Source organism: Phalacrocorax aristotelis, chromosome 6 (assembly GCF_949628215.1).
Source record: "Phalacrocorax aristotelis chromosome 6, bGulAri2.1, whole genome shotgun sequence".
Classification (NCBI taxonomy): Eukaryota; Metazoa; Chordata; class Aves; order Suliformes; family Phalacrocoracidae; genus Phalacrocorax; species Phalacrocorax aristotelis.
In genome coordinates, this window is record NC_134281.1 from 38,824,966 (window position 1) to 38,837,687 (window position 12,722).

General features: G+C 44.5%; 1 protein-coding gene across 1 annotated transcript; it reads right to left on the reverse strand.

The window, feature by feature from the left end:
• Positions 1-438: 438 nt before the first annotated feature.
• On the reverse strand, positions 439-12,106 carry LHX8 (LIM homeobox 8). Its single transcript, XM_075097241.1, has 8 exons — positions 11,910-12,106; positions 11,442-11,600; positions 8,318-8,439; positions 6,611-6,831; positions 6,051-6,154; positions 3,082-3,177; positions 1,799-1,982; positions 439-1,045 (listed from the first exon to the last, which is right to left on the reverse strand). Exons 1-8 carry the CDS (start codon positions 11,988-11,990, stop codon positions 969-971), a joined length of 1,044 nt encoding a protein of 347 aa, XP_074953342.1. The 5' UTR covers positions 11,991-12,106; the 3' UTR covers positions 439-968.
• Between the last annotated feature and the right edge of the window lie 616 nt (positions 12,107-12,722).

Here is a 12,722-nt window from a genome sequence, read left to right on the forward strand (position 1 = left end):
TTGCTTATTAGTTACCATCCTGCTTAACAAAATTGCAAGATAAAACCACTGGAAAAAACAGAAGCTGAGGTAGTAAAAACTCAAAATTTTAAAAGCAGTCCTGAGTTTAGATTCTCCACTTGCCAACTTAAGTCACAGTTAAGAGTCTGTCCTATGCATCTAGCATTTCCCTTGCCTTGCAGGTGTGTACCCGCATCCTCAGGAGCGGCACTATTTTGCATATACTTACATTAAAGAGGTACCTATTTGGGGTGTTTGAAGACCTAAGCTCATTAAAGGATTTTTTTTTTTTTTTAAATCGATTGAGACAGATACAAACACTCCTGAGTTTGGTGTAATGTACCTAGGTATCTCAGGGACCTTCTCTTAAAATCGAAGATTCAAGTTAAGCACTTCAACAAATGATCACAGTTCAGCCATAAACACAGCAACATTTTTGCTTCGCATGCTACAGCAGAAACTTTATTCAGTTCATTCTGAAAATATTTGCAACCAAAATTTATTTTTGTAAACTCACAGAAATAAGCTTTAACATATAGGCTGTATACAACTCAAATACAGGTAATACTTTCAGCAATAACTTACAGATACAAACTAATGATAAACTACAATTTCACAAAGAATTGTAAACATTTTGCACAATTGTCAGTCCTTTCTTTTAGGCAAAGTGCTCTTTTGATGACAAATAAATTAACACACACATAGAACTAGAGTGGACTACTTCCAGACAATACAAAAAAAAGTGTTTAATAAGGCTTGTAAACAATGTAATAGTTATTTATGCAGAATCCATAAAAGTGTCTTGCAGGCTAAATATTCTTACATACCTGGGCAGCAAAAATGATCTTGAAAATGCTTTAAATGTTAAATAAAAAGTTAACATTAATATCTTTCCAATTATACTTTTAATACACAATAAATGACTTAAGGTTACATCCTTAACAGTTTATATCCCTGACAGAAAGGAATTAGGTGTGACTTATTGGCAGTTGTGTCATTGAATGGGGTAGCAAAGGCTGGAGTCCAAGAGCTGTAGGTGAATGAGCTACAAAAACAGAAATATTTGCTGGTCAAGTTCAGAGGTAGAAAAAGATTTAAGCTAGTAAATCCCATTACCATTGGGTAATAGCAGTTCACTGGTCCCAACCACTGCAGTATGCTGTTTTCCCTAGCCCGGCATTCACACTCTTCTTCCCACAGCCCACCTCACACCACTGCTTTCGTGAAAAATAAGCTCTGGCCACACATGTGGCTCAGAGTCTAGCTCTCCCACAACCTTCAGTCTCTCCTAATCACATATATGAGCCGAAGTTGTTGACTTCTGGGTCATAAGACATGCAATGGCTGAAACACAGTTTTGACCACCAGGCTCCCCCCACCATGTGTTACTGAGGGAAGCTTAAGTTTTCAGTGAAGCTGCTGGATTGAGTATACCTATAATCCTTGGGGTAAGAGCGAGCAAGTGGATGGTAAACAGTTTTCATTAAAATTATATATTATTACAAACGTGGCACAGGTATTTAAACAAAGTGTTTGATTTCTTATTACTAGTATTCGTAGTTTGGAGGAAGCACAAGAAGTGGCCTTCATCATACCCAGATCTCCAGCTATGCTCTTACAGTGAAGGGCTACTGCTCAAAGAGGCACAGTTCTTAATGAGGTGTACAGTATTAAGATACTCTATAAAGAAATACTACAAATTAAAAATCCATTAAGTTTCTTTAATCAGTACTTGGTAAACTGTTCCTGCTACAGTCAACAGAGATTTTGCTTGGATACACAAAGTTGTTATACCTACCATCCATATAGCTGTGTAGAGCAGTTAACATAGTCCCATCCTGGGGTACGTATGCAGAGTATGCCATTTCTTCTAACATGGGTGGAGACAGCCTGGAGGGCTGAACTGCTGTGACAGGAGCAGTAGATGAATGATTAGGACTAACATGTTTCTTATGGCGTGCTCTGCAATTTTGAAACCACACCTGAAAAGAGGGGAAAAAAGTGTATATCATGTTGACAGATTGCATTCTGTTTCAATATTAGCATAATAAAAGCCTCAGAGTTCTAACTTCAGCTGAATTCAGTAAATTAGTTGGGCCTTTAACATAACAATAACAGTCCAAACTAAGAAGTAGTCATTATAAGACTACATGGTGCCTCAAACAAGTGTGGTCAAGTCAGGAAAGCTTCTGCAGCGAACAGCAGCCCACGGGCACGGTGAGGGGCTGCACAGCTCCCAGGGCAGGCATCCCGCCAGGCTGAGCAACGGCGTCCGCAGCTCCGCACCGCTGCTTAGGCTGCTGCCCCTAGGCAGGTAGTGGGACACAGCCACCTCCTCCGTGCCTGGACACTACTGACAGCGAAGCAGGTTTTTCACAGGATACCCATTTTCTGTTTCACATTGAGAATTGTGCAAGCTTCTATTTTTCTGGTTATTTTTGATCGCAGCTGCCAGATACCTAATTTCTACAGAAACACTCTGTCAATCTTCCAGGCTAGAATGAGCCAAGGGAACGGCAAACTTATTTTTATTTGTATAAACATATAAATGTATAATTTATGTTCTATAAAAACTCGTATTTGTGTATGAAAAGAGCATGCTTATAATGTTTGCTGAGATGCACCTTCAAGCAAAGATGCTAAGTTTGTGTTTCTCAGTTTTGGATGGTATGGGTATATATTTTAACTCCACTCTGCAGAATAGATCACTAGATGGTCCCTTACTCCTAATGTGTTATACCACAAGCCATTTTCAGAAAGAGTGCAGGTCTTAAGAAGAGGCTATTACAGTCAGAAATTTATATTCAGAAGAGTGCTAATTTCTACACTATTTAGGCCGAGAAGTTTCTTCCTGGAATATTATTAATCCTCCACACAAAGTGCAAGAGGAATACAGCAAGTTTTCCAAATTACCATGTTTGTTCTAGACCTCTTCCCAGCTAAGGATGTCATCTGAAGTGATGATAAAACTGCCAGATTAGCTCTTTTTCTGTCTCAGAATAACTACATGGAGAAAACTGTCATTAAGCATTTGCAATGGATGAGTACCAGACTTCGTTAGTCAAAAAACTCAGCTGTTACCTGTATAACACGCCTGCTTAAGCCTGTTCTTTCTGCCAGTTTCTGAAGTGTTTGTGCATCTGGATTGTTGTCCTGAGCAAACTGTGCTTGCATAACCTGAAAAGGCAAGATAAGAGATGGCAGTTTTTTGTATGCAGTCTGCAAAGCAGCATTAGAGACTCCTCTCAGACTGTGGTCGTACTGCTTGCCTGGTTTTAGGAAACTTAATCACTAGTCCCCAGACAGTCCCCAACGCATTATGGAAAAACCCCCCAGAGCCAAAATACAAGCCCCTTACTATGAACTGAGACATTTACCAGAAATGAAAGAAATTAATTCTGCTTGGCAGTAGTAAAAAAATGGAGGAGGTGCTCTGTTACAATTGCATTAAAAGGACTGTGGGAGAAAATTCCCTGCAAAGCAATTTCAACACGCTTGATAAAGAAATTGTCTATAGCAGCAGACCACAGCACACAGCATAAGGAAGGAATGAACTTTTATCCACCTCTCTGAACTTGTCAATTGCTATCTGCATCTTGCATTATATGGAGCAACTCAACCCTCTTCTCAGCTGCATGGAGGATGCAGACAACTGGGAAGCACTTTGTGCCTCATTTTCCTTTAACCGACCTGAGGAACACAGAGGCTCCATCTCAGCTGACCAGTACTACATAATAGTTTGGTTACACTCATCAATTTACAGAAAATTGAAGTGAACGCTTGTCATTAGGATACAATTCACTGTTGTTGTTTTTTTAGGAAGTAGATGTCAACTTGGCCTGAATACTGAACAGTTTTAGAGCCTGTAAGAGTTTACCTTATTTAAGGAAGTAATGTTTCATGGATTCCTGCAGGGTATCTTCAGCAACTTAGTAAACTGTAGTCTCTCATTTCTGAATTTTGTCCCTCCATGGACTGCAAATTTTGCCTGGCTTCATCTTTGAAGATTCAGACTACTTCTCTCCACATTCAGAAATGCTGAAGTTATTTACTTTCCTACTGTTTCATACAGAGACATCAAAAACCATGGGCATCCTTTTGCCAAGTACTTCATGAGGTGTGTTACTACATGCTGCCACTCTGACAATCACTTATCCCTCCGATGCATCTCTTGCTGGAGTGAAGTCTTATACCAGCATCAAGGACAGGTAGAGACAGGTGCACTGAGCAGATAGCAAGTGTCATTAAATAACAAGAGGCCCCAAGATCTCAAACACCTGCTGAAGTAGGTTACAATGTATTTAAAACAGGAAAAGAGGGAAACATGGAAGTTTTGTTGACAGCAAACGGGAAGAAGCCCTGATTACAGTTCCTGCTCTGATGGCTGAGCCTATCTCCCATTCAACTACCGCTGGAGAAGAAAGTACCCTTTTGCAAAAGTTTGAGCTTGATGTCCAGAGCCCTGGCCCTGTACCCTTGTCAAATTATTGCTAACATGCTTGTTTTGCATTAACAACGCATTCTGCCTCCAGTCATGGCTCAAATACCAAACCAAGCTTTGAACAGCCACATGCCGTGTTATATAGCACTGCTTAAATGCCTTAAATTCAAAGGCACATTATTAACTGAAAGCAGGAATGCATAGCTAGGGTTAGGTAGAAAGCCACAGCTTCCTTCACACTACAGGTTGAAACCTCTAAACCTGGTCTCACGGTCTCACCACTACCCCTTTCATGGGGAGCTGGCCCTAGTCATGACGGTTTTCCCCTGGAAAGCTAATTTAAGTGAAGCGGTGATCCAGAAGGTGAAATAACTCTTATTTGAGGCAGTCCAGCACTAACTCTTGCCAAAGTAGCGACAAGACACAAAGCCTTGAAAGCAGAGCAGATACAGACAATCCCCCTCCCTCTCCTTTCAGGGCAGGCTTGACCCTGCAGGAGGGGTTTTAATTTGGTACTTGCAGACTTCCTAGCTCCCACTTCCCTTACACCTGACCATGGAAAGGAACAGAACTAGTGGCTGAGCTAGTATAAAGGGATACTGGAAAAAACATACTTCAATAACACATGTTCAAGAACAAATTGGACAGTACAAGAATTGCTGCCAAGTCCTTCAAATGCACTTTCCCTGTATTTCACTCCACCCAGCTCTATGAAGAAAGTGGATTTTTTTTCCCCCTTAAAGTGTGCAGCATTAAATATTGAAGCTAGGTCTTGAAATACTACACCAAGACTATAATGACTTTATATTTATATTTTTAACAGGCAAAGCTCAAAGACACTTTGACGAAATCAGCACGTGAAGCGTTTTGCAAGGGCTGGGAGAAGACAAGGAAGGAAAGTAAAGATGAGTCCCTGTTGATAGTCTCTCTCCCTGGTGTACAGAAGTATAAGCCAATTCTATAAAATATGATTTAAAAAGCAAGTACTGAGGAGAACAGTCTTCATCGCCCTTTTTCCTCTGAAGAAATAAATGCACAACTATTCCCCGTCTTCTCTATAAGCCAAAGCAAAACAAGAAAGTCACTCATGGGAGTCAACCTGTGTTCGCATGAATATAAACAGGTACCCACGATACTTACCTGTTTTGAAAACACAGTCTTTTGCAGCCCTTATTGTGCATTACAAAAGAATTCAAACCTCCATCCTGTTAACGTCTTGAAGTCATATACAGCACCCATCTTTAGTACAACTCTTCACATTACATAATTCTAAAAATATTTTGTCTTTATTATGTGCAGCGATGTAAATGCCTGATTAAATAGATTTCATCGAGCAATCAAAATAGAACAACCTTTTTGTTTCCACTCTGCAGAATTACTGGCTGCCCCCAGGGAAATAAAAAGCTTGAAGAGTAACTATTTCATATTAAACTGCTGAAGCTAACAAACAATTCCAGAAACATGCTGTGTCTTGATAGTTTATGAAATAGTTTAAAGCATGCAAGCTTTTTCTTCCCCCCCGCCCCCGACATGCATCCGATTTCCTATCGGTTCAGCACTTACGTCCTGAATAAACCTGAACTACGCAAGTTTTTAGCACTGTCTCTACCTGGAGTTGATCTGCTGTGAAGCTGGTCCGAGCTCTTTTTGCTGGTTTAGGATGATTAACATCTTGTTCTGTTAGTAATGCTCCTTCCACACTAATCCCATTACCTGGAGCATTAAAAAGACAACAACGCCGTCTGCTAAACATTCAAAACAATGTTATCCATAAGTCAGACTGTCCTCCAAACAATAACTGACAGTACTTGGACAGCTGAATTTCAACTTTAAAAGAGTCATATTCTGTTCAAAGTCAAATTGATCTGGCACCATTACACATTACACCCAGGTGACTCCCTTGCAGGTGAGGGAAGGAATAGATCCAGCATGATATTTTATAAACTAGATACGCTCTTGCTTTCTTTTCCTTAGGATAGAAAGCAAATTATACAAACTTTAAAAAAATTAAAACATCAAATAACGCGCACATTATTTTAATGCGAGAACCTGTGCTTCCAGCCTCAGTAAAGCTTGGTAATTGCCTCTGAATAAGGACGATGAAATAAAACCCAACAATTTTAATTAAAACTAAACCACAAACAGTCCTTAACAAAAGCAGTAGGTTACCGTTTTCGACTTCTCTTTTCAGATTGTCCAGCATGCAGTCGTAATGTACTCTACAAAGGACTTTCTCTTCAACCAAAGCAAATTCCTCTCCAGTAGAAAGCTGTCTTTTGCAGGAGAAGCATGCAAAGCACGCCAAGTGGTATACATTTCCTTTAGCCCTTCGGACCCAGTCAGTAGAATGAATGTGCCTCCCGCAGCGGGAGCAGCGGGTGCCATACCGCCTGCAAAAACAAAGGCAACAGGAGGCTGAAGGCACAGACGCTCACCGTCTTGGACTAAAGGGTGACTCCAGGAGGGTTCGAGGCGACCAGGATGTGGCAGCGCATCTGAGACCTGCGGCAAGTAGGCTGACCACAAGGGATAAGGGGACAGCATAATTGTGGTTTTATTGCACCAAAAACCAGCAAGTGTGTATTTGATAGCTTAAGGCAAGATCACTACTGAACTACAGAATTTAGTATTTTCACAGGGTGAAGAGTAAAATTGAAACATCTTAACTGCTACGTGAATTTGCAACTCTTCATCTTTCCTTTTACAATGATAATTACTCTTTTAAAAGCTGTGAGTGGGAGATGGAAACAGCTGACTGTGTGATCAAAATTCTCCCAATTATTCAAATATATTTCTCATTATTCTAGTGGCAGTCTGAGTTGTTATATTTAGGTACATCATCCTTGACTAATCATTCAGTCCCCTTCAGCAGAAGAAGGGGGAAAACCTGTATCCTCATAGTTATTTCCTTAATTACCACCACATTATGATTTTAAAAGAAATTCAAATATCTGCAAGTATTTACATTATTACAGTAGAATGTTTCTCTTTGAAGAGGAAACTAGCCACCAAGATATGTTGATAAGAATTTGTCCTGAAAAACTTTGCAGACTCACAAGTTCTTTTTTTGAAGGCCCAAAAAATGTTGTTTTTCCAGAAGTTCACAGTATTCAGCCTGTCCCCTCCCTCTCTTTTCAGTGTCAAAATGACTAGCTGGACATAATCTAGTCACCTCACAGGTGAGAATCCCATAAAGAGTTTGGTCTGGGGAAGCACTAGCAATTACACCAGAATTAACAACAAAATTTTTTTTGCTACTTTCTGGACCAAAGATGTATCGTGTACTTTCAATGCCAGCACAAATAAATTAATATTTTCCTTAGAGGATTAGACCTTAATCTTGATGAATGCTTCATGTCCTAAATCAAATTGATCACAGAAGTGTATAACTGCTGAAAGCTTCTTTTAAAGGTCACGGGATTTATTCTGGGTTGTTTCTGTAGTTCCCTAAGTCTCATACCAGCGGAGTGCTAGTCTGAAGAGAATATCATCTCAACCCGACCTTGTATTCTCAGTCAATATTACCTAAGGACGATTCTTTGCACGTATGATAGCTTTACAACCTTACTGTGGCAGGGACTCTGACTTACTTCTGCCCACCAGCCCCTTGTGTACAGAAGTCAGTTATTGTATAAATGCAGCAGCTATGCATAACAATGGAGGGGCAGAGGGGGAGACTTAGTAAGCAGTTACATTACGCAGACTGGGGCTTTCCCCAGTCCCTCTGCAAGAAATGTCAGAATTTAACTACTGAAAATAAGCCTAGCAAACAAAAACCGAAAGAGGCTAAACGTGCGTTTTCGTTGCAGCTTAAGTGAAAAACAACAAGCAAGCATACCATGTTACCTAATAAAATTATATTCCTGTATGATATACCTGAAATAATCAAGTTTGCAGAAGATATCTTTATCTTTGATGTAACAGCTGGTATGCCTTCCTAGAGATGTTCTGCAAACACTGCATGAGAGACAGCGCACATGCCAGCAGAGGTCATTTACCTGCAAACACACAAAAGAGAAATACCCCTCAACATTTAGGCTATCAATATTCTATTGCATATTCACAAAAGAATATTTTTTCCATCCATACAGACAAGGCCAAAAATTACAGGTACCATGATTCATGGAGAATTTATCATTTTTCCTATAGAACTGCATGCACATTAAGGGTTAGTTAATTTGATGGAAGTCTTCAGAATAAGCTTTCATGGTTTTGTAATTAAAAGCACCAGAAGAGGAAGCAAGAGATTCAAATTCCACGTAGATATTTTGTGCCCAGTTCTGTTCTCATAGCATTAGAGTAACAGAGCAAGTTTTGGCCTCACATGACCTTGGGAAGGCAGCTAACTTACATACTTTTATTTCCCGGTCTGTAAAACATCCTGCCTAACAAAGAACAAACTTTGCAAAGTGATTTGAAATTTTAAAATGCAAGTATCGAAGGGAAACAAAAAAGTGTCTGTCAAATAGAAACATACCATAAACCACATCTTCATTTGCCAGGTTTCTGTTATAGCCAAGTTAGTGAACAGAGTGCGAGTTTCAAAATACTAGCACTTGTTTTAACAGCATATTCAACCATTCTTTAACATGTAATATCCATAGTGAAACTAGACAGAGTCATGGAAAGCAGCAGAAATTAGCAGTGCTGAAAACTCTCATATAATTCGGGGCAAATAAATTGAGGACAATTATTTTCATTTCTTCATTCCTGTAAAGAGAACTCTCTTGTCGTGCAGACATTGTGCATCACATGTCAGCTAAATAACTTAAATAATTTCAAAACCCAAGACTCCCAGTGACCATAGAAATTAAGTAATAACCTTCTGGATAATCCCATGCTGCATAGGAGGAATTCTGTAAACCAAACAATGACTAAGTTTAGATATTTTTTTTATTTTATTTTCTGAGCCATTTTCTCATCTCATACCAAACAGCGTATATATTGCCTGTGGCAAAGCAGCAGATTTAAGATAATCCAGGATATGCCTTTCATCAGAACACTGCCAGACAAACCACAGAAAAAGTGAGGTATTCACTCCAACACTCATGTTGGAATCACCCGTTTCAGTCATTCTTCAGGTTATAACATTACAGTTTGCAGTTGCCCAATGCTCTCCCAGCTCTCATCCTTGTTGGAAGCCGTCCTCCCGTACACTGACAAATTTACACCACAATATAATGTGAAACTGTTGATAACAGCTGTCACCAACTCGATCTTCCCAAGCATTTCTTAAAGCGGTTGGCACTGCAGGCAGGCGCAGGGCAGCAGTGCTTGGGCCAGACCAAGCCCGCTCAGCAGTCCCCCCGCACGACCCTGGCGGGGGCCCGCACCAGGAGCCCCGGCGCAGGCAAGAGGAGCCTGCACACAGCCAGGCTGCTGGCGCACGGCTCTGTGAAGCGGGGGCTGACATCCCAGCCGCACAAAGCTCACCTCGCTGCCTGCTCTTCAGAGGCTCACGCTCTTCCAGAGCAGGACATCAATGGCTTTGAGAGTTGTCCCATCTGATGTCGTCCATCTACATTCTTACTGATTAATTTACAGTGCTGAAGTTGGAAGACCCACTGCTGATGATCAGCAAGATACCAGTTCACCAGCACAGATTCCTTTCTCTCTCAGTGCCGAAAGCAGTGACAGCTAACTTAAACGCAAGGCTAAATCATTTAGAGATCTGCTCCAAGCCACATTATCCCAGTTGTTCAGACAGGAGACAGCAACTGTGAGCAAGAGAGCTACCAAAATGTCACTGGAGTTAATGAGACTAGAAGCAAGTTCAAGTTAGCTCTGCTCCCAGTCCTTCCACACTATTCATGCGCAAGCCCAGCCTGCTGCAAAGGTGGCTGGGGTTTACTAGAACAAAAAGTATAAGGCAGCTCCCGCACACCTGTGCCTACCCTACCCTAAATGAAGACCAACCCAGCATGCATGTTCCTTTGACCTCCTCACCCCAACTGAGATCTAAGCAAACGATCTAATAAGAACATTAAGATGTCTTCAGCAGCGTTACCGACTTTCACTTTGCAGGATATACAATGGCTTTATTTAAGGCTGCATCTAATGGAATCAAGTGACTTCTAGCATGATTGTCCAATCTCACTTTTGAAAGGAGAGAGGGCAGAAGTCTGATCCAGGATACTTTTAATGGCTGTAATACAGAAGGAAAATAGCTCGCACACACACCCCCAACCACACTGACATTTTATGTTTACAAGTCACATGGTTTTGTTTGGTTTTAAACAATCTTACTCAGTCCTGAATGCAAAGGCTAGCAAAACTACCCTGCAATCACACAGCTTCTTTCAGACATTACTAGACCACCTTTTACAGAATAACTCATTTCCACGTTTCTCAAGAGGCACTTTTTTTTGCTTTGAGGTTCACGATATCGCACTAAAAGATTTATTTTATCTAATAACAAACGGGTCACACCACCACCGCTTAACCAGGAGCGTAAAGCACAGCAAGAAGGTTATCCATGTTCTGAACCATTGGGTTTCTTCCCCGCTCTCTCCTACAGCGCATCAAGAACATACAGTCCCAGCGCAGGAAAGCGTTAGCCAAACCATAAACAGCAATGCAGTTTTCCTCTAAAATTGAAAGCTTTCCTCTAAGCCCTGAATCTCGCAGACGAGCACACAACTCGCTTCGTACTTCGGCGCACCCCCGTTTCTGCGGTAGCTCCGCTCGCCGTTGCGGGCGGGCAGGGGAGTAAGCCACGGCGGTGGCACGGCCACCGACAGCTCGAGCAACGGCGGCGCGGGGAAGCGAGGCGTCCCGGGAGGGGGCAAGCTTCTCCCTGGGAGCTCGCCGAGCCCGGCTCCCCGCGGCTCACCCACCGCGGGCTCTCCCCCAGGGCAGCCCGGGCGCCAGCCGCCGCTGCGGGCCGGGCGGACGGCGCCGTGCGAGCGGGCCGGTCCCGCGGCCGGGGCCGCCGTGCCACGTCGGTGGGGAGAGGCTGCCGCCGGCCCCGGCCCCGCCGCCCCCGGCCGGGCGCTCTTACCTTCAGCAGGTACTTGTCCACGATCTCCAGGCCGCAGCTGCTGCACACGCACTTGCTGGGGGCGCAGCCGGAGCCCGAGGCCATGGACCGCGGCGAGGAGGAGGGCGACAGGGCGGCGGAGGAAGAGCAGGAGTCCTCGTCGGCCGCTGCGGGGCTCGCCTGCGGGGGAGCGCACGGGAGACGGCGGTCAGCGCCCGGCATCGCCCGGGAGAAGGCGGGGAGCTCCGCGCCGGCCCGGCCCGCCGGCACCTGCGGGGCCCCGCCGGGGCGCGCCGGGGCGGGAGCCGGCGTCGCTCGGCGGAGCCGAGCGGGAGGGCCGCGCCCGGGGCCGCCGGGCTCGAGCGGGGAGCGGTAGAGCCGCGAGGCGACGGGAGCGGCGGCCGCCCCGCACCGGGCACCGGCGCCGCGCTCGCCCCGCGCCGCCCCCTCCTCTCCCGCCCCGGTGCCCCCGCTCGACGCCCCGCACACCTTCTCCGAGGGGCCGCCGAGCGCGGGAAGGTCCTTGTCCTCCAGCCTGCAGACAAACATCGGGTCGCTCTTCCAATACATGGCACTGCCCTACCGCATACCAGCTCCGCGGCGGGGGCGCGGCGAGGCGGCTCCGGGGACCCCGCGCCAGGTCTCTGCTCTCAGCGCCTGCAGGAAAAAAGTTTTGTTTTCAAGTGGGTGGACCCCGCCGCGCGGGGACCTGCCTCGCTGGCCTCACCTCCTGCGCAAAACCCGCCTTCTGAGAGCATGGCGGGATCGCTGTCTCCGCCAGCGAGCCCGCGCCGGGTTTCGTGCGGGAGGGGGGCGGAGGGACCCCAACAAGAATAAAAATTATTAAAAAAGCAACGGAAAAAAAAAAAGGAGGATCTCCCCCCCCCCCCCCCCGTTTGTCTTCATCGTCTGCCACAGCTTCCCCCCGCCGCCCCAGTCTAAACAAAGATTCCAGTTATATCCCTATATTAGCAAAGCAGGCAAATACGACGGAAAGCGAGAGTACGTGTGAATGGGAAAGGTTTCTCCATGCTACTGAAACCCAAAGCCCGAGCGTATTCCTGTAGCCTAAACTCACAACTCCTCCATCTGCTGCTGCTCTTGCTCGCGCCTCCGAGATGCCGAGATAAAACCTTTCTCGTTAAGCTAAAACCCGAGCATCTGAGCTGCCCAAAGGCCGTAGCGTTACTCCGGTTCTGAAATCAAGCCTGAAAGACCGCGGATATTGCTAATTAGCACCAGCGTCTTCGGTCGCGCCGTGGACAGAGGGTGCTCGGGGCTGGCTGCCCACGGCTCCCCGGA

Excerpts from the sequence above, each read along its gene's own strand:
- LHX8 (XM_075097241.1), bottom strand. The coding sequence starts at position 11,990 with ATGTATTGGAAGAGCGACCCGATGTTTGTCTGCAGGCTGGAGGACAAG. Across the intron at positions 6,832-8,317 it reads TGCAAACTTGATTATTTCAG|GCGGTATGGCACCCGCTGCT; the intron begins GTATATCATACA and ends TTGTTTTTGCAG. Across the intron at positions 1,046-1,798 it reads TCTACACAGCTATATGGATG|CTCATTCACCTACAGCTCTT; the intron begins GTAGGTATAACA and ends CTGTTTTTGTAG.